At 42.8% G+C, this 22,182-nt stretch overlaps 1 protein-coding gene across 1 annotated transcript; it reads right to left on the bottom strand.

Moving 5' to 3' along the window:
- Positions 1–7,500: 7,500 nt before the first annotated feature.
- Positions 7,501–21,934, bottom strand: ccdc149a (coiled-coil domain containing 149a). The gene is made up of 12 exons (XM_061066132.1): positions 21,821–21,934; positions 19,724–19,885; positions 19,285–19,323; positions 18,409–18,516; positions 18,186–18,302; positions 17,609–17,781; positions 16,861–16,933; positions 16,578–16,662; positions 15,735–15,879; positions 13,923–13,999; positions 10,299–10,391; positions 7,501–8,715 (listed from the first exon to the last, which is right to left on the bottom strand). The coding sequence occupies exons 1-12, from the start codon at positions 21,884–21,886 to the stop codon at positions 8,216–8,218; spliced, it is 1,638 nt and encodes a 545-aa protein (XP_060922115.1). The 5' UTR covers positions 21,887–21,934; the 3' UTR covers positions 7,501–8,215.
- Positions 21,935–22,182: the final 248 nt, after the last annotated feature.

The raw sequence follows: 22,182 nt of genomic DNA on the forward strand, positions 1-22,182 counted from the left end.
AAATTATATATTTATAATTAAATTATATTATATAGACCCCATACTGGACACTATCTAAATCGAATTTAGTTTTAAAACGAGGCTTACCTCCTTTTGGCAGTAGGTGGTGCTATCGCTATCACTATACTAGACTAATAGATCTCTTCAGGTCCAAAACACTCTTGTCTCTCTTCAGATCGTATGCATCTTTCATCTTTGCATCAAAGACATAATTCTAACATCACTTCCAAAAACAAGACATTTCCTGTTGCCACCAGGGGGCACTGTGATTTTAATTCATAATTTCTGTGTAGATGTCATCAGGCCGGGACTCTTGTCTTACATGTCTAGTTTGGGAGTCGATTGCATCATGTATGTCTGAGATACAGAACATCGTGTTTTGATGGCGTGTAATCAAACTTTTACGCCATGGCACGATCACAACGTGTGATGAAAACTCGAACTTCAAGGTTGTTTATATCTCCATCTTCATGTGAGGACACTCATGTCCATATGAAGTTCATCTGATGAAAACCCTGGGATAAGAAAACGGCCAAAATGGCCACTAAATCCAAAATGGCGGGCTTCCTGTTGCGTTTTTCCATTGCACCTCTTGACATCTTTATTTTGTCTAGTCATGATACACCTGGGCTACCTTTTTTTGTTAAGATTTCGATGAAAGCTTACTGAGGGGCTTTTTCTTAGATGGCGCTGTTGAGCCATTTTTCCCCGCCCATTTCAAATTACTCCAGAATACAATTACTCTTTGGGGTTTTGAATTTCCTGCAAACTTTGGTACGAATTTGAGCATGTCTAGGCCCTGAAAAAGCCCAAAGGGGAAATACAAATCCTTCGAAATGCAATAGGGCCTCCCACCGTAGGTGCTCCAGCCCTAATTAGTGAACGTTTGTACTTGTATCTCAGTGAGGACACTCATTGATATTATACATTACCCTTAACCCTAACTATGACCATTCAAACTAAATGCCCGAAACCTAACCCTAAAACCAAGTCTTAGCGAATCGCATGATTTTTGGCAGTGTTGTCACACAGCTCTGAAACTCCAAAACTGATCATCTGAAAAAAGATTGAGATCCTGGAGGAAGAGGCATTTGCTCCTCACCTTTGTTTGGATGCCCTAGATTCAATGACTACTATACTGTGCTATTCATACTTGGGCAGGCAAGGAGAAAATGCAAATCTTGTATGGAAATATCCAAGAGCTAAAATTAAGATTATTGCAACTCACAAAGTAATAAAGTATGAAGTTTTCTATTTCAATTTACTTTTTATACGTTTCAGCTCATACCGGATGCATATTAATTCCCCTCCCAGAAGGAACAGCAAGTATTTGTGCTTTCCCATATTTTTCTGGACTCAAGATGCACAAACAGGATCCCGGCTGGAATCTGCAACCATGAAAAGTGAAGAGCATGGACATTTTTACTTCTAGTTTTATTGCAACAACTTAAAATTCCCCTTTTCAGCCTCCACAATTATAAAGTGATGAATAATCTGTTACTGAAGACAATCTATTGCAGTTGACACAGGTAATTACACAGCCTGGACATTGCTAACAAGCTGCATAATGGCGAATGGCTCATTGCTTATAGCAGCGGGATTGATGGTGATGGTTAAGGAGAAGTCAACGTTTGAACAAAGTCATAATGCTCGAATATTCAAGGATAATTTGAAATGCTCGGGATTTTCCACCTTGCTGTCCATCTCTCTTTCACAGGCTATTAAATAGCAGTCCAATTGTGTATGAAATAGCTCTGGCAAACATAGCAGAGCTGGCAGGGACAGCATGGACAACACTGGATGGCAACTAATCGTTTGCTAAATTGCCACACGGATTCAGAATGAAATCCCCCAGCTTTAAAGAAGTGGATGCGAAACAGACTCAAAGATAACAATAATTAAAAATCTAGAAGGGATGCTGTAAGCTTGAAGATACATTTTTGGAGAGGGTTGTTTTGCAAAACAGTTGTAATAATATTTGATGAACAATTATGAAGTATTTGTAGTTGTTTTTTAAATCAAATTGTTTCTGGCATAATGAGTTAAATACTTTTTGTGTGTCACATCAACTGTGTCCATTGCATCAACAACCTTTTGTAGTGCGCACACACACTCTTCAGGGCAATGAGTGGTTTTGCATAATGTGCTTATATAGCATTAACAAGAAGTTTTAACAAGTCCCTTGAAATGGTATAAGGGTGAGGCATTTCATAAATTGGACATCAGTGGACGCTGCTCTTATAGTTTTGAGGAAATATGCCGACGCTTTGCACAACTTAAAATGTACTTTCGATCCTAAAGGTGGAGCTTAGAGAATATACCTGCAAAAATCTACCTGAAGATGTGCACAGTCAGCATAATAAAGTTGTGTATTTGTTGTGTATGGCGGGATTGGCCACACTTACTGTGGCTCAGCACGAGAGCTATTGGAAAGTCCGTTATGAACAGGCTGGAAAGGATTTAAATACAGAAGATGGTACTGCAGTTAATGAAGGAGAGGAGGGGAGCCATGGGAGCAGAAACACAGGCCACAGAAGTGCCTGTTACTGGAGTGAAAAAGTCGAGCTCGCTGGAAAATAGTCCTGCAGGAAAGCTTAGGACAAACAAACTGCAACCAAGGATGCTGCGACTTATTCTGTTACCTGTAATCACATATCCAATGGTGCACTGTCTTGGTGAGCAAGTACAGATGCATAAATTGAAAGTCTTGAACTGTGACGGAATCTTGCTTTCCTGAAGAAATCTTTTCATTCCGGGCCCATTTTATGTACTCTAAATCCCTTTCAAGTTTAAATCTGTGGAACTTTTCAACTGGGTAATTCTCCGAAGTCATATGAAGATCTGTATCTGGTGGATTCAATGCTTTAAAAACTCAAGATTGTTTTCTGCAATTTACAAAATATGATATGTGAAATTTGCATGAAGAATATGGAGGACTACTTTATGGTACAAATGCCGGGGAACAAGTTAGGCCCAGCCCCGGTTCCCCCGCTGGTTGATGAGAGTGGCATCTGCTGCCACTGCCCAATCACTGATATCCCATCACCGGGTCCTGTCGGCTCTTATCACACATGGCCCACCATCTTCTATCTTAATAGAGATCTGACTGTATGCCGTGGCTACGTGCTGACCCCCGGTGTGGCCCTTCTGCTTATCGGCTGTCCACAAGCTCTCGCATCCTCCAACATCCCGCGACTTTGCCTGCCTTGCTTCCCAGCAGGGTCTCCGGAGCCATGTTGCTGTTGTTGTTGTTATTGCAGTCAGTTTCAGTTTTGCCTCCAGGAAATGGGGAAACGACTGAGGTAGGTCACAGGGGACGAGGAAGCACAAGCAGCAGGCAGTATTTTGTGATCAAGTAAACTTCTTGATTAACACGAGGTCTGATGGCATTCCCAGGGTATTTACAGCTCTGTAATCTAATGTGGCTTGAAAAGAACAGTTGGACATTTTCTGAAATATCTGTTCTTTGCTTTTTTGAGAGTTTGGTGCGAAGACTGATTCTACTTTCATGTCGATCATGTCTTAGTATAAAACTGGAAACAGGGGTAACAGGCAACTTACAACCCAGTAATATAAGAGTTGAGAACATACACTTTGCATGAAGTTGTAAATCATACTTTCTTCATTAAAGTATTTGAATTCTTTAATTTATTTTTCACAATAATTAAATTTGATTTGGACTTCAGAATAATGAATAAGAGCCTGACTGGATAAACCCCTGTGTCATATCTTTATGCTAAGCTAAGGTTTCTGGATGCCAGCTGTGGCTTCATATTTTCTTTTGCAGAAACCTTGACTGTAAAGACTGAAGACATTACGGCTCCCCAAAACTTTAGCCAGTGTCTCGATCGCCACCTGAATTGTGCAACATTTTTATAAACAACCTAATTCTCACAAGAAATGAACAACATCACTGGGTACCTTATGACTACAGTGTATGCTGTAGCCTATGCAAGAAGAAGAGCTCAAATTACCAATCTGCACGTGACCATATTCATATTTGTCAGCTGAAGTGATATCTGAATTAACACAGTAATTGCAGGTACCGAATCAGATTTAAGTGCAAACCAAGAAAATGATGCAGTTATGCAAATCGCATCTGTGACGCATTAGCGTTATTAACGCCACATGAAACAAGCGGGAAAAAGATGACTGACATATTTTGCCCGTTTTACTTTTTTTCTGTCCCCTATTATCTCAGATAATAAGAGCCTTGTCAGCAGCGGAGCAGAAAGTTACACTTCTCAAATCGCATCACCTGGGGAGCAACCCTGCAGCGCTCGGCGAACTGGAGTGTCTTTGAGGCACCACATGATAAAAACTCAGGTATGGGTAGAAAAAAATATATATAGCAAGGTGAGTGAATGAAGCGTGGATCACAAGGGCACTGACCATCTCTGGAAAGGGCATCTCGTTGGTAGAGTAATTAACCCGACTGAGTGGTTGGCCTGGAAACCGCTGGCTCCGAACGCCCCTGTCTACTCTCACTCCTCAAACCTTCGGAGGGCCCCGAGATGATGGGGTGTCAAACCCTCCTACATCCACACGCCCTCTGGCTCCCTGGTCACACTTATTAGAGTTGGTGAGCATTTGCTGTGACCCTGCTGGTCTCTCTCTCTACTTCAGGGTGGGATAATATGGGGAGGTGGGGTGGGGGATCAGAACAAAGCAAGCTGATGCTGCGATAAGATGAGCAGCATGGGCCTTTTCCACGGCAGACATGTCCCAGCAAGAAAAGCTGACGTACAGTATAAATACTGAAATTAATTACTGGGACGTCGTCAGGAACACCTCTGCTTCTCCCTCAATGACATGTGGACATGTCTGCGGAGGAGAAAAAGCCTGTATATGATCCGGTAAAAGCCATCTCAACTTGTACAACATGAAAGGGAAGCAGCTACGTACAAAGCTGCAAAAATCTCAGGACAGGCTCGCGCACACGTATGGATGATCCCCACTTTGATCTCCCTTTCAAGTACAAATAGAGACACACACCTGAGCGATTCGAGCAGCACGGGGTCCAATCGGAGCACTTTGCAATGCACATTTTTTTACTTCCTTCCATTGGGGGAATGTCACTGTCACAGAAAAAAAGGTTCAAGATTAGTTTCTGGCATGGGCTAGCTGCCGGTGCCGTAGCCTCATTTTTATCTGTAGTGGCGATGATTGGCTACAACAGCTCTCAGCAATCCCTCTTTTTCCTTCCTCTCTCTAGGGGTCTGGAGAGGGAGCCTGAATCTTTCAGCTGTGTGACAAGGCCAGATACTGGCCAGTCAGATCCTAACGGGAAGCCGTCAGAGGGTCTCTGATGAATCTTTAGCGAGTAACAGCTCATATATCGTATACCTGTGGTGGTTGTTTGGGTGGTTATGTGGGGTTAATTCAGGTAGATAAAAGTTAATCGCCAATAAACTTCCAGACATTTTCTCTTTACTACTGGCACCTGAGGCTTATCTTGTTTTCCTTTTCTTTAAATGCCTTGTTTAAAAAGTCCACATGAGTGGACTGGACATGTGCTGCAGTTTCTTCTTACTTACTGGATACACACAGATATAAACGATAAACTATTGGATCCATCCAATCCACATCCAAGCAGCAGAGAGTTAAGGAAACGATTGAAGTGAAAGCTAATGGTTAAGGAACTAAAGGCAGGTTCATTGACTGTAAATAAAGATGGATGACGCATCTCCAATTACTCACACTAGCCAGAAATTAAGCCATCAAAGATGTCATGCACAGGCTCAAACGTGAATCAGTCTCAGCTGTCAAGTGAAAACCACACTTACAATTGAACAAACATCAGTGTAACAAAATCAACCTAAAACTAGAACTAGTAAGAGCGTGTATCGCCACCAAGGCCCAATAATCTCCCTAAATTCAATCAAGCTGTACCAAATTAGAGAAATTAGTCCCCTGAATAAACCTGGGTAAAATGAGAAAAAGTCAATAAGCACTCGCTCACTAACAATGTTTATGAAAAGTGATTAATAAAAAATGCCTGGATCTGCTCCTTCCAATTTTTGTGTAATCTTGCTTACCAATAAACATATGAACCAACAAACAAAAGGACAAGAGTGAGAATACAGCCTTGATGTAGGTAATGAGACCAGACATTTTTTTTGAGAAAATTGTCTTACACGTGTACTTTGACTATTTGGTCCATGTCCCATCTGCTTACATGGATGCAGCAGGGTTTATGATCTATACCGCAGCCTGCCACCAGGGGGTTGCCAAGATGAATTGGCTTCACTTTTGGAAGCAATCAGGTCATCCATTTTAATATACAGGGCAGGATAGACAAAAGATATTGTCAACTTCAATTCCCCAGATTACCTCTAACTTGTATCACGCATACAGGATGACATCTCACCTCATCTCAGCAAAGCTCACTTACTTCTTTAAGCCATTCATACACATCATAAACTGGACAACAACTTTATGAGGACTCCAGCGGTATCATGGCGCAATTTCATTAACTTGGACTCCATCTGGCTAATAAACTAAACAAACTCTTTGAATAAAATAAATAGGCCCGCCGCAACTTGCCAAATCATCTGCCTGGCACGGCGCCGACACTGGGTGCACACCACAGTTCTCTAGCTTGAATTTGTTCTCTTTCCTTGCCTTGATTTTGTGTCTGAGATTAAAAATAGCAAGTGGTCTTTTGCAGAATAAGCAGTTCGTGGATTCTGGCTTTGATGCTGTGTTGGCCTGGAGAGACTAGCTGTCACCTGCGAGCGGGAGGAGTCGGCCTCGCCACTTGTTCTCGATACGCTGTGCGCAATGGACTTTGACTGCGAAATCATTTCACAGATCTGGAAAACTTTTAGTGTCTGCGACTTAGCTTTTTAGTTACGCGACCAAAGTACCATGCTCACCACGTTCACGTTAGCAATTAAAGTTTTAAACCGTCTTTGTTTGAATCCAAAACTTGTGAATTCAAGAAAAAGTCAGGATTTGTGACAACTCACCTTAGATTTGCTGAAACACTGCTCTCCCGAGGCTGAAAGGCAGTGACTCAAAATAAAGCGGCTCTAATCTCTTAAAACAATCAAAGTGACTGAGGCCGTTGCATTTAGAATTGATGAGAGACCAACCGTGTGAACACAAATCACTCTGCGCCTTTCCTGCGGATTTGTTCTCATTTTCTAGCTCGGAACATTGACATCAAACAAGTCACATGATAACTCAGACAAATATCAGGAGCTAGGAAAGGTGAAGTTTTGATCAGATACATTTTCAGCTGACACACATATCGGTCACACTTTCACCATCACTGGACCGGTGATTGCACCTTCAATGGCCACTGCCAAAACTCTGGGTTTATTCTCACTGGCAAGGACCACACCACCAACGAGATGTGATAACAGGAATGATGTGTGAGGGGTTAAAAGGATTCTTGAGTCTCAGTTGTGCACCCAGGCACGACGGACCCCCTCAGGACCCTACGCAGAGGAGGAGGGAGAGGGAGAGGAAGAAAAATACCAACCAGCAATACTGCAGATTTTTATACATTTTTAATTAAATAAATATCAGTTCACATTTCCACATTCTGTATAAGGCACATGTAGTCTCATCCGAATATTAACTTCTAAATGAGGGGAAAATACAAACGATGATTGGCGAGATTCGCCCATACAGATGAATAGATATCAGTAGAATCTCTTACGTTAACATTATAAATTCACACATATCTACAAGACATTCAGGCAAAAGTTTTGGTGAGATAATTTGGAACCTCCCCTCCCCCCATGAGAGCAACGGTGGAACGGAGAGTTGATTTGCATCCCCTAGGAAGAGGAGGAAAGCAAACAATTGGGATTATCTAATCACAGGGGGGGGAGAGGGGGGGAATATGGAGCCCGAGAGCTGAGGCTGCCATGTTTGTTATTTTCCGAACTTCGCTCTTCCTGTAGGGCATGAAGTTTGCAACTCCATTGATTTCAAGATTGTCTGTTCCTGCGCAGTAACAAGCCTGTCTGGCTACGACTGCACCTCCGGCTCTGTCGACGCGGGCTGAGAAGTGAAAGTGTTTTCTCTGTGTTTTATTGACTTGAAAAAAAAAAGAAATAAAAAAAAAAGGGGCTGTCGGGTGGAACAGGGAGCCGGTGAGCAGGGGCAACGCTGCGAGAATGCAACGAGGGATGATTAACGCCATAATCGATAAGAACGACGCGGACGTGGATGTAAAACGACGTCTCGGGTGTTTCCAGGCTCATGCCAGGTTGTCGCTGTGACTGGTGTCCTCCTGCTCCGAGCCACAGTGAATGTCCCACTCCACCGTACTCAACACCTCTGTGGCCTGGTCCTCGGGAGCTGATACGGAGGCCTTTACGTGTTCAGTGACATTATTAGACTCGGAAGAGGCTTGTTCCATCGGTAGGCATGGGCGCTCTGACTCAGTGGGCGGCACGTCCAGCGCCAAGGCCTCTTCTCCCTCCTCCACCGTAGACTCAAGCTCCTCATCCTCCATTCCTTCTACCTCGTGCCCCGCCTCTTCCACCGGACTGCGCCCCTCTTCCCCGTCTTCCATCAGCGCCGCCCTCTCTCCCCCTCCTCTCCCGTCGATCCCATTCATTTCCACCCCCGCTAGTTGCTCCAGGCTGTTGAGCAGTGCAGGTGTGTCGTCCCCGCCGACGCCATCTGTGCCAAGGTCGCTGCCGGCGGTGTGGCATTCCCACAATGATTCCTCCGAACTTCTGTTGCCTGACACAGCTGAGGGAAGGAAGACGAGACAACCGGTCATCTTAATTGCTCATTTGATCTGTGGTCATCAGAAAACAAGCACTTCTGCCCTATGCTGCACAGCAATGTGTGCAAAACAACACCAAGAAATTATACCACAATTATGGCCGCCACTATTGTAGCTCCGGTGCGTAAAGGAGGAGATTGGGGGTAGTTTATCGCTCACTTTATTGGTGTTAATGGACAATATATCAGCTGCACCGTAACTCTCACTCTGAAAGGACACACAGCCCAGAAAAACGGAAGCAACAGGGCTAGAGGAAGTGACAGAGAATTCACTTCCTCCCAGCTCATGTACTCCAACCAGTCAGCAGCATGCATAGTGACTCCGTTACATGCACTCTTTTGATCGGTCAGGCAGAGGAACTCTACAGGACACCGGAACAGGGCCGCTACAACACATTTGATTATCAGAAATTAATGGACACCTCTCAACTTCCCTGATATCTCAACTTTTTGTTTTTAGAAAACCCCAATTGTATTTATTTTAAGAATATTGAATAGTGACAGTAAATTACATTTAAGAAGCTGGAACCAGCAAACATAAGGAATTTTTATTTAATAAATTATAAAATTGGTTGTTAAAACAATGAACTGACTATGGAAATGATCAGGATTAATTTCCTGATCGGCAAAACATTTAGAGTTAGAGTTTAGAATGGAATTTGAAGGACATACATTTTATATTTTTGCCCTTGTAACAGTTGACAGAGAAGAGTGACATAATTAGACTTTGGAGATATAGACAATGAGTCTTAGACTAATGCAAAGAATATTTAGGAACTCGTATTATTCCTCCGCTCTTTTCTTTTTGTTTATAAGGATGTATCTGTCTGTTGATTCTCAGGGCAAAGGTTGTCTGTCCTTTTATCATTCAGGTTGTTGTTTTTTAAAGAAAATTAATTTATGACAGAATGAAAAAGAAAATAAAGAAAAACTTTCCTCTTTTGGATCCGTGCCACTGTGTCAATGTAGAAAGTTATTTCAATTACTTATGTGACTGAAGTGCTTCCATGGCAACAGGCTAAATATAGCAGCAGTGCCCCAGACAACGGGACGCAAGACAAGTGTGACGCCCCGCGTCTCAGCAATAGCAACAGCTTAGTTCTGCTTCTTTCTGCCAAAATATGCTCTCACTTTGGGGATTACTGACCCATATTTGTCGATGTGGAGGCAAAAAGGTTAAAGACTGCACATAGAGTACCCCACCACACACACACACACAAACACACACACACATGCAAAAACATGCAGGAAGAAAGCAACATGACTGGAACTAGCATCCATATTTATGGCCCCCCCATCCCCTTTCAAAGAGAAGATGGCAGAAGTTTCTGAATGTCAGCGGGCGAGAATTTGCTTCACATTTCCAAAATGCCATGGCATTTGGGCAGCTTGCACCAATGAGAAGCCGAGCGGGGTGGAGGAGGGAATGCAAAGGACTCGGGTTAAACATGGAAAGAAGCGAGGAGCGCTTAGCACATCGTGGCTAATTACAGCGAGGGCTCTCATCGACGGTGGAGGAGCCTGCACACACACAATTACTCGCTCACCTTTGGGCGGCTGCACGATTGGCTGAGGAGTGGCACGTGTCGGATGAAGCTCTGGTTGAAGGTTGTCGTTCAGCACGATGCTGTGTCTTGTCCCTGTGAGAGCACAACACATACAACACACAGTCGCTGTTATTAGCCCTTTGCAAAGGACAACAAAAAGACAAAGTGATGTGAAAAGTTGTCAAAGGTTTCGGCAAGTGAGGAATGGATGGATGCAGCACACAAAACATACAAGCATGTATGCACTGCAGTGCTTTTACAGAGAAGTGGGTTCAGCTCCCTGTCATCTGTCTTCATTAGTGAAGGCTGCATGCCTCTTAGGCTGACAACATATGCTAATCATAGGAGCCTGTGTACTATAAACGCGACATCACAAATACACACACACACGCGCACACACACACACACACACATTAACTACATGCCTATAAGTCTGCAAGTGTGCCCATCAGCCTTTGTCTCAGAGAGTCTCTGTGAATAGACAAGGAACCAGACCCATTCAAGTGTGGGGACACGAAAACAAACAGAAGAATGAGAAAATGGATGACTGGGTGACGCGAGGCGTGAGAATCATGAATGGTGAACGGAGACCATATTGTTATGAATGCAGTCCATACGGTTATGAATGCTCAACGTTTGGAGAGAGAGAGAGAGACAGGGAGAGAGAGAGAGAGAGAGAGAGAGAGAGAGAGAGAGAGAGAGAGAGAGAGAGAGAGAGAGAGTAGGGTGGGGTGGGGGCTACTCGAATGCTGAGGCTTCTGCAAATAGGAGAGAGAAGAAGTTTTCTGTCGTCTAACAAATAGTTCCTTTACTTCTTTAACGGAGAGGATAATTCAAAAAACAACTGCTGCACATATTGTATATTATAAAAAAAAATACACAACCTTGCTCCATATCTTTATATTGTACATTTAGTAAGGAGACGTGTACATGTATTATTTTTTCTACTTTTATTGTATATAGGATTTCTATTTTTATTCTTGATGCATTTGCCCCTTGTGCCGCTTCCTCCTTGAGCCTGTGTGTCGTTTGTGGATTTCCTCTATGGAGGATCAATAAAGGCAGATCTTATCTTATCTTATCCTATCATTTCAAAGGTTTATTTTTTCTTTGGCGCATGGCCATGGGGATGAAAATGTTAGTTCAGCACTTTGATGGATTTGATGGATGCCATGAAACTTTTTTGTACAGACATGCAGGGTCTCCAGAGGATGTATACTAATGTTTCCTCTTGCATCATCACCATGGCATATATTTGTGATTTCTCAACAATTATTGGACGGATCGGGATGATTTTCGGTACAAGCATCCATAACTCCAAAACTTCCACTTTTTCCAGACGTTAAATTATGACCAGATAACTCATAGAAACGATTGTGTCCCACTGACCAATTTTGCTAACAAGAAGAAAAGCAGTTCTCTAGAAGCAAGCATCTCCTCCATTAGGCCGAGGTAGCTGGTCTTTGGTGTGGCTTTGAGAGGGGGGCTTTCTGAGGACTGAATTTCATAGCCACTAATAAGGTGGTGTTTTTTGTCAGGTATCAGGAGCCCAGGCCTCGACTGAGCACAGTGGAGCGTCTCGTGGAGGCTCGCAGCAGGAGGCACCGGTGGCTTTAACCCTTACCGGCAGCTTCCTGTCCAGTCATCTCACCATCTCCTCAACGCTCTCTCTCACACGCAGCATGCTTTAAATTTGTACGCACCTATCCTGCAATGATAACAGCACTTTCTGCTTGTCGTGGCACCCTAACACACCAGATCATAAACACAACAAACATGGAGACAAAAAGATGAAACTGGGGGGAAAAAAATCGGTGCATTCTGTATCCACCCGTCTTTTCAATAGCTGATGCCCTCGGGCAGACTGTTCACTTGCTGTGTTACATTTCGCCTTGCAATCATTCCACATTGGGGGAGGGGTGGACTCAGGAGTGGATCTATCAATCACAACTTTATCTGACTCACTGCATCAATGTGATTGTTACTGTTTTTTGCTCCCTCTCATCCGGAGACAATGCAGTCACCCTCTCGTGTTCTCCGGGCCTCAGGTATAGGCGGCCGTGCTGCTCCATCCTATCCTGTTTGCCTTTAATATCCATCAGCCCAACTTCATATCACATCAAGGCCACAGACGCACACATCTCTCTCTACATCTCCGTCTCCCTAACTGTGGTGGACAGCGTGGTCGTCAGGCACTCTGGGCCCTCGCCTACAAATTCGCTAATAACGGCACATTCCCCTAAATGTGTTTGTAATGTGGGCAATCATTTTCAGTAATGGATGCTTGTCAGCTTTATGGCAGTGAGAATGACGGTCTCATGACAGGGCACCTCCATCGAGCCGCAGCCCCACCACCTCTCAGGGCTGGCTCATACGCGACACAACACCTCCCTCCAGTGGGGAAAGAGGAAGCTATGTTTGAGGCAGACTGTAGTTGAGGTAAACTGTTCAATGATCAACTTTTAGTTTAATTTTGAATGGGGGGGGAACATCCTCATGTCGGGAAAAAACCTTATAATGGTTAATTATCTTAATCAAAAGTTCTCTCTTCTCTGGCTACTCAGCAACATATGTCAATATTTTAGTCTTTTTGGAACATGATTTAAAATTCTAATGCTGGCCACTTATAATCTGAGAACATAAAAAAATGGATCAGAGCTCTCGTGCCCTTTAAATATCCCAAGACCCAAACTTTTTTTCCCTGGGGTAGAATTTAAGACAGATCCACTGGACCAAAAAATGATCAGTGTGTGATATTCAGGTAGCCTGGCTTAGTCAATGCTATCATGAGTGGACACATGAGCGGGTGGTCAATGGAGTCGACACACTGAGAACGGTGGGCATGAGGTGACACGCTTTCTGGGCGTCTGCCCAGATTTGTCCTGGCATGACATAGCGGAGGGCATGGATGGGCTAAGTGGGGCAGAAGGAATACATACTCCCAATTCCCAAAGACACACGGTAGGTCAAGCCTGAGATGCAGCGAGAGAGGAGAGAAAGACACGTTGTTATGAGCATTAAACCTCATTAAAGGGAGAAAATGTAAAACAAATTTAAATCGCTGTACTAGGTAGAACAATCAGAGAAAAGATCCCAGAGTTAAATTCAATATTCATTAAGACATAAGAGATAATACCAGGGATTCAAGAGCAACATGTTATTAATTATTAAGTGAGTTAGCTGCACGCACACACGCGGTCATGTTTGCTAATGGTGTGGCAGGACTACAGACTGGTTATATACAGAGATGGAGACTGATGTATTAACCCATACAAAAAAATCCTCATTACAAATATGCATTCAATAGTAAATAGTCTTTTCATTATAAGTGTTGTAGTTATTTAATTTACTGACTATTTCTAAGTTTTTTAATAAAATAAAAAAACAGTTACAAAAATTTGTAAAATTGTAAGGTGATTGATACGATTATATTTAACACAAACTCTCTGTTAAGAGGGAATGTGCTGAAAACTCTAACGCCCTGAACAACAGTCCAATCACTGTTATTACTCTGTAATTGTTTTATAGCTGGATTGATCTCTGTGTTATAGTGAACGATGGAGAGATCGTTTGTGGTCGGACTGTTATATTGTTTTGGGTTTTTCTCCTGAGTTGAGAACCAACCTGGAAGGCTCCACAGTCCTGAAACCTCCAAGGTCTTCAGCTTCCTCTCCAGATCTGAAACTCTGTTCCCAAGGATCCTGCAGAACAATGCAGAAAGGGTCAGGTTACAAGGGGGGATGAACAGTGTGTGCCTGTGTCGCACTGTGTGGTGTTTGTCTTGGAGGCGGAGGAGGACTTTTAGTACAGGAAGTCAAACAATCGTAATGCTGTGAGGTTGTTGATTTTAAAAGTGCTTTTAGTAGTGGGAAGAAGAACAGGAATGAGGGGATAGACCGTTAATAAAGATGGACGACGCACCTTTCATTCTACAATAATGAGGCTAAAGTACCCCAGATATTGCTGCCATCATTTTCTGCTTTTGACGTCATTTGGACGTCAGTCTCAGCTGTCAATCATGACGTTTCACTCCATTTATACAGCATCAAATAACTAGTTTAAACGAAACTTACTGGACAAATGAACACTTGGAAAAATCATCAGTGTGATAAGAACAGTGTTGCCACGTAACTTAGTTACTTTACAGATTACTTGATTTAAAAAGTAACTTAGTTAGATTACAAGTTACTTGATTTTAAATGTAACTAAGTTAGATTACAAGTTACTTTATTAGTTACATTCAGAAGCTGCCGACAACACCCCCGTCGCCTCAACATAAAAATGACAACCGGTTTTGCCAACACGCATTTTTAACAGTAATGTACACAACAACAACGTATAATGTATCTCCTGACATTTCAAGTTGAACTTAAAAACTATTTCCTGAAAAAATACAAGTTTTTATAAAAATAAAATAAAGACAGTCTTTCTTGACTTCACTTAACATAAATACTTGTTTTTATAAAAAATAAAAGAATGACAATCTTTCTTGACCTGACATATTTAACTGTTAACACTGTAATGGAGAAACGTACTACTTATGATCTACATTGTTTATAAATGTAACTTTTCAACATGTTTTATGAACATTGTACCTGTTGTTCACAGCATTAGAGAAGCAAGGAGTGGTTTTACAAAAAGCTGTTCTGTGAGGCAGCCCGGCATTGACAGTAGTAGGGATCTTGTTTATTATGGCACGAAACGAGGGCGATTCAACTTAATTGTCGCATAGGCTACGTGACCTCACTCCCAGAGACGCAAGAAGAAAATCAAATATATTGTAACGGACTGGGTTTATGTTTATGTTTGGATTTGACGTATGTTCAGTAAAACACTGTTTTGAAGGAGCGTTCCGATATCCTGATGTTCATCGAAGGGGTCGGGGTGGGACATGTGACTGTTTGGACCAATAGGATGGCGTTTTGGGGGATGTCAGGCCCTCATTGGCTGCTTGTGTTGGCGATCGGGGGGGCAATGAGGAAGTGAAGTCTTGTTGATGTTTGCGAGTGACGGAGTAAGAGCGAGAAGTGCACATGTTCGTGTAGATGATAATGAAAGTAACAAAAAGTAGACAAAATAGTAACGCACAGTGACTTGGAGGAGTAACTTTAATCTGATTACTGGTTTGGAAATAGTAACGCGTTAGATTACTCGTTACTGAAAAAGGGGTCAGATTAGAGTAACGCGTTACTAAGTAGCGCGTTACCGGCATCACTGGATAAGAACTACATAAAACAACAGACACTATTGTTGAGTAAAATTGATTTAATGTACTACGACTTTTTAGTTCTGTCCACGTGCCATCCACCAATATGGGGCAGGCCAGGTTTATGACCTCTACTGCTTCCAGCCACCAGGGGGACGATCAAAATGATTTGGCTTCACTTTTGGGGGCCGTCATGTCGTCAGTGTTTACAAACAGCCTGTGCTCAGTACCTGTTGGTGTGCCTCTGGTGCTGGATGACCAGATTCTTCTCATGGATGGTCTCCAGCAGAGCCGTGGCCAGGGACTTGAGGTCGGATATGGACTGAGGTGTGGCAGGCAGGCTGCAGCCGTGCTCTTCCAGGAGCATCTCCTGGACTAAGTAGGAGAGATAAGCGATTGTGGCGGTGAAAAATAAGGTTGAAGAAGAGAAAAGAACAAGAGGTGGGAAGGGGAGTAGGAGGAGAAAGGGATACAAATGAAGGAGAACGGCTTTTTCATTGGAAAGCAGATATGTGCAAAGAACACCCTCTCATACAGAGGGTAATAACCAGCAGCCTGATATAATAATGATGCACTGATCAAACTTTCAAAAGACTTGAAAAAATTGATAAAGTGGGAATGGGGTAATATCGCAAGAGACAGGGAGAACAGCATGACAAGAGCAAGACAGAGATAGAAAGTTAGAAACAGCTGTCAACTAGGTGACACTCCTAACTTTAACTCCAGGGCCCACTGTGCTGCTTCTGCCTGCAACTGTCAGTCATCATGGCAGACTCATTTCCCTGCCAGTGGCGCTCTCCACCACTCAGAATACAATTAGTAACCCAGCTGGTGTCCGGTTGGCTCGAAGGATCAGCGAAAAAAAAAAAAAAAGATTCATTAAATAATGGAATGATTTACGGCGAGAAAAATAGGAGGAATCGGCTGCAGAGTTGTTCAGATCAAAAACTGACTGACGTGCTGGGAAACGGAGGAAAACATTTCACTCAGTTGCCCCGATCAGCTGCGCCAGCATCTATCTATGCCTGAGTTTAAAGAGAATTTAAAGTGAGCTGAGCAGTTTGTGTCTTCACCTTGTTTGGCTGAGAGAACTCCAGTGAGGGGACTGCTGTTTGATTTCCCATATGTGCTGGAGTTCTTCCTCCTCTCCAGAGCAGTCTGTGGGGAGGGGTAGACCAAAGAATAAAGCGGGCCCTGTCACGTTTGATGAACACTTTACATCAAAGTCTCCTCATTTACTTTTAGTGCACAAGCATAAGAATACAAATTTAGTGAAATCACGTCATTTCTGTCAGGATTTATAAGCCTAACAAACAGCATCACCTAAACATGTTAAAAGCAACACGCCATCTGTACCTTGTACTTCATGATGTTGGATTTGAGCAGATTCACCTCCTCTTGCAGTTGGCTGAAACGTTCATGCAAATACCTGCAGCAACAGTGTTTAAATTCACATAAGATTATTGAAGGGGTGATCGACTACATGCAGACACAGATACTAATTGCTTTGAGCTGAAGCTTAAAAAATCATGAATGTTCCGAGTATTAAACATGGGAATTTGCTGAAATAAGATCAGTTGCACAGTGTTACTGGTCTCAAAAAGGATTACACGACTAATACTGACTAGACAGGCATGCAGTAGAGTGAATTCCTCCAGCAAGGCCCAACAGTCCACACAATGAAACCGCATTTAAATTCACTTGATCCGGATTATTATTTTGGTCTGCACCAAATTTCGCACATTCATAAATATCTGATCACTGATCATGTCTGATTGTTTTATCAAGATCCCTGTATTATCATGAGAAATCGATGAAAATGTTTAAAAAAAACACTCTATCGTGCAATGTTGATCACGTAAAAAAAAAATTATTGACTGGATATTCTTCCTGATCTGGAGCTGCACAAAAATGTAATGGTATGGTTTTCTAATAAATGGATTGGTGTGTGTGAATAAAATATCAAGACATTCAAATCTAAAATTGAGAGAATCAAAGAAAGGTGGTGATCTGAAGAACTACAAGTGGATCAGCCTTGAATTAGTGTGTCTAATGACAGAGACCCTGTCATCTCTACATCTCGATACCTTCGTGTCCCACTCACTTGTTCTCCATGCAGAGGGCGTCCACATCAATGATGCGTGCCTCGTGGTTGCCCAAGATGTGGTTGAGCTCCACATTGATTCGATCGGCCTTCTCCCTGAACACACTGCGCTCCGCCTTCACGTCCTGCAGCTCGTCCGTCAGAGCCTTCGTGTGGTGCTCCATCTCCTCCAGCTAAAAAAACGGAAGAGCGGGTGAAAAGAGCTCGTGAGAGAAGCCGCTGGGAGGTTTTAAGGGACAAGATTGCTCTAGTTTGAAATCTATGGTGGATTTCTCTCACTATCAACAGCACTTTTTTGACAAAATAGTTCCAGGAACTATGGAGCCACAACAATTTAATTCATTCTCGTACCAGATTCGAGGAAACTCCCTCAAGTGCCTGAGATATTGCGTTCATGAAACCAAAAAACGTCTTTCGTAAGGTGACAGTGACCTTTGCCCTTTAACCATCAAATTCTCAGTTGCTCCGTGAGTACAAGTGAACATTTGTAAACAATTTTAACTGATTCCCTGGAGGTGTTTTCCTTGGTTTGAGATGATAATTTCCTTGAGAAAAAAAATGAGAAAAATGTATGAACCTGTAACCCAGCTCTCTCTAGCTGGAGAACCAGATCCTCACGTTCATGGGCAGCAAAGTGGCGCGCCCCCACCTCCTCATCCCCCAGCCTCTGTCGAGTAATCGTCATCCTCAGGAGCTGTAGAAGAAACACGCTTAATTTACTGCTTATCTCGACATCTACACATGCAATATGTGAGCGCCCAGGTCGAATGAGCTGTATTTAAAGCTCCTGGTCACCTCACCTTGTTATCCCCCTGGGCCTCGGTGAGCCTCTGAGTCAGCTCCTTCACCTCCTCGCCGAGCTGTTTCGCTCGTTCCCTCGAGTCTCGCAGCAGCTGAGCCAGGTTCACCTGGGAGGACGAGTTAAGCATGGACACAAGGAGAGGAACAGAGATCTACATGGTCAAAAGACAGCTGGTGACAGGGCTACTGATCCATCATAGAGAGTGCATATACAACAAATCCCTGCTCAGTGAGGCTACATCTTCTTTAGCTCAGAGGAATAACACACAGAGGAACAACTGCTAACGCTCAAGAGCAACGGTGAAACAAGAATAGGTTGTGCATCATTGAACACAATGTGAGCCTTTACTACTAAATAGATAAAGATAAAAGACCATGCTGAGAAAAACACGCTCAATTATTTTGTCTGGACGATGGCTGATTTCTCACTTTTATCACATAATATCAGCAAATTCCACTAAAATTGACATAATGAATGTGTAAAATCTGAACAAAATGAATTTAAAATACAGTGTTTTATTAAACAAATTGGTAAATCGAATGGAACATGGTCGGGCACGTGTCTTTAATTGAGGATATATAAATAGATAAATAGCTTTTTCCCTGAATCCACTCCAAATCCACAGCAGCACATCAGTGGTAGTTACAAGTTTGTAGCCCTATTTACTTTGAAATTTGAAACTACATTTAATTCCGCAACATCCGGATTTCTATTCAGATCCGGAGCGGGCTCTCTCTACGGTGGCCACCATGTTTTTTACAGTCGTCCAAACTGGACAAACTAAACACCATATTAGTCTTTATGACAACTGAAGGCTAACGCAGGTTCTCTCTCATATTTGCAAGTGAGAAGGTTTATTAAATCATCAACTTACTTGTTTCCGTTTCTCTGGCGGCAAAGAGGGATCACCATCCTTAAAAGATCAAGAGAATAAACGAGAACATTAGATAGACTAGAAGATGGCTTGCCTCAGCCAGTCATTGTAGTTTCAGTCTAGTTTCAGCCTCATTACTGTGACATTTGACCACAGAAATTCCAAAAAGGCAGACATGTGATATTATGTTGCACAGGCTTAAAAACATGTTTGGTGAGGTCAGTGTGACCTTGACCTTTGATCACACAACTTTAATCCATTTCATGAAAATGGCACCAAACCGTTGAGGCATATATACAGTAATTACAACATTCTCAATCATCAAATACAACTAGCAAATGTTTTTTTATGCATGTTTTGATAAGTTTCATCATAGTCCATGAAGAAGCAGTGCAGTAGGAGACATTAGAGTGCACGTGGCCAAATAAGACAAACTCACAATGAGTTCCCTGTACTTCTTCTTGAGTCCCTGGTGACGCTCCCTCAGCTGGTTGGCCATCAGCTTGTACTGGTCTCTTTCCTGCTGACAGGTATCCAGCTCTTTAGACAGAATGAGCAGGGCCTCTGTCTTACTCTCCAGCTTACGCCGACACACCAGGAACTACCACAAATGCGAGGACAGAACACAAAGCAGTGGTATTATTAGTTGCATTATAATAGACAAAGTTAATCACATGTACGTGCTGACATAAGTCTCCATATAACATTCCGCAATCATGACGACTACTGTATCATCCAGCTTTCTGTTGGCTTGTCGAATTTCCTGCAGGGATGGAAATGGCCAGATTACCTGACTGTAAAAGCGATACAACCCAGACCAGCTCCCCAGAGGTTGAAAAACACACATACGGCAGCCAAGTGTTTAAAGTGTAGATAAGACTCAGCAGAGGGAACAGAGTAAACCTTGATAGCTGTCCGACCAGCTCATAACCAAATCAAACAGCAGCTGCTGTCACAGAGGTGAGTATACTGTAGTAGAGTGTGTAGTAAAGGTTGTAGAGTGGTGTGTGGCTCAACCAAGCTATTCCCTTCCTTTACCAAGAAGGTTATGTTTTCACCCTTTTCAGCTCGTTTGTTATCTTGTTGGTTGGTTAAATGATTGATTGGTCATTTGGATCACACAAAAACTCCTGAACGGATTTATATGAAAGTTGGTGAAAGGATTAATAAATAAATCAGATATTCCAAGATAGATGCCTTCTTGGCCCATCTCCCATCCTTCACACAAGTTTTATGGAAATCCATGCAGTAGGTTTTTTGCAATCCTGAAACTCTAGACTCTGGGCTGCCTTCTGGTGGATTAATAGCCTCACAACAATGCCAATATAAAGGTGCATGGAAGTATGCTGGCAGTGACTGTGTTATATCCTTTAAAGGGATAGTTCACCCAGAAATTTCACTTTCCACTATGCCGGATGAGGAGTGGGTAAAGTGTTTGAGTCCACAAAACATTGAATGAGTCTCAGGGGAAAACAGTGTTTGAGTAGAATTTGACTGGAAACAAGTTCATTTACAGCGTGTTTTAATCCTAAAAGTCCACCTGAAGTGGCTAAGCTAGCGGACGTTAGCATTTACGACGGTCCCTGAATGATATATCAGAGGACATTTAGGCTTAAAGCACAGCGTAAATGACCTTGTATCGAGTCAGATATGAATGTACACTTGGATGACACCACACATGCAGTATGGAGGCATTTTATGTTTTTATCTGTCGTTTTTCTACAAATTGATCACCTTTCTTCTTCAATTGTACTGACTTGGCTGCAACGCTGTTTATCCCTGAGACTCCTAAAGTGTTTAGTGGACTTAAACACCTCACCCACCCCTCCATCGACATAGCGGTGAGTAGGTAATGAGTGAATTGTCATTTTCCTTGTGCTCTATCCCTTTAATCGCACGGAAACCTTTATATCTACAGCCTATGACGGAAACTGGAGCCCAACATTCATCTGTAAAGATATATATTTAGATGTACATATTTTATTTTCTTTTTTAAATTTTTGATATTCTATTTCATTGTTATTCTATTTTATTCTTTTTTATTCTATTTTATACTATTTCTATTTTTATTTTAATTGTTTGGGTTGAAATTACTGAGCATTGCTTAAAGAGAGTGTGTGACCCAAGCATTACATTGACAGTGACTACTTCATGTTATCTCTGTTCATTTGACAATAAAAAAATCTTGAATCTTGAATCTCTTGATTCTTGAATCTTGAACAGAATGCATCTCCCACGTGTGGCTGCAGAGGGCGCTGTTGCTGGGACCCAGTGTGGCTTTAACTCAGTATATTCTTTGACTCCACATGATCCACTTCGTCAAATTGTGACGGCGAGATATGGTTAAGCAGGTTTAAATGAAAGTACTGTAGCGATGTAAACGAGGACCTGAGCTCCCACAGGTGGCTCCCATCTGGAGGAGGATGCCATCGGCCTGTAACACCCCCGCAGGCTCGTTCCATATGGAGCAGGGGAGCTTCGCGAAGAGGCAGCCCGCCTCTCCGGCGCCTGTTCCCGGCCCTCGGCCCTCACTCACCTCGCTGACCAGCCCCTGCCAGTCGCTCTCACTCCTCCGGGAAGAAGGCATCATGGTCCCGGACATGACACCCGACAGCCTCGCAGCCTCCACGCCGTCTCTCTGCCTCCGACCGAGCCGTTTCCGTTTGTTTACCCTGTGACGTCACTCCCCCCGTCAAGCCCACGCGTCGTCAGGAGGCGAGGAAAAGGCACTTCCGGTACAACATGATATCAAATAGTTGTCGAATAAAAACCATCAATTTCTTGCGTGATTCTACAGTCGGTTTTTAATATGAAACACTGTTTGGCCCATATTATTAGTTAATAAAGCTCTGGAGAACTTCTGAAGAGGAGTTATGGCAATAATGAAAACGTGACTTC

The sequence above is a fragment of the Limanda limanda genome, chromosome 22 (assembly GCF_963576545.1).
Source record: "Limanda limanda chromosome 22, fLimLim1.1, whole genome shotgun sequence".
Taxonomy (NCBI): Eukaryota; Metazoa; Chordata; class Actinopteri; order Pleuronectiformes; family Pleuronectidae; genus Limanda; species Limanda limanda.

Excerpts from the sequence above, each read along its gene's own strand:
- ccdc149a (XM_061066132.1), bottom strand. The coding sequence starts at position 21,886 with ATGTCCGGGACCATGATGCCTTCTTCCCGGAGGAGTGAGAGCGACTGG. Across the intron at positions 10,392-13,922 it reads AGGACTGTGGAGCCTTCCAG|GGACAAGACACAGCATCGTG; the intron begins GTTGGTTCTCAA and ends GTGCTCTCACAG. Across the intron at positions 8,716-10,298 it reads AATCGTGCAGCCGCCCAAAG|CTGTGTCAGGCAACAGAAGT; the intron begins GTGAGCGAGTAA and ends TCCTTCCCTCAG.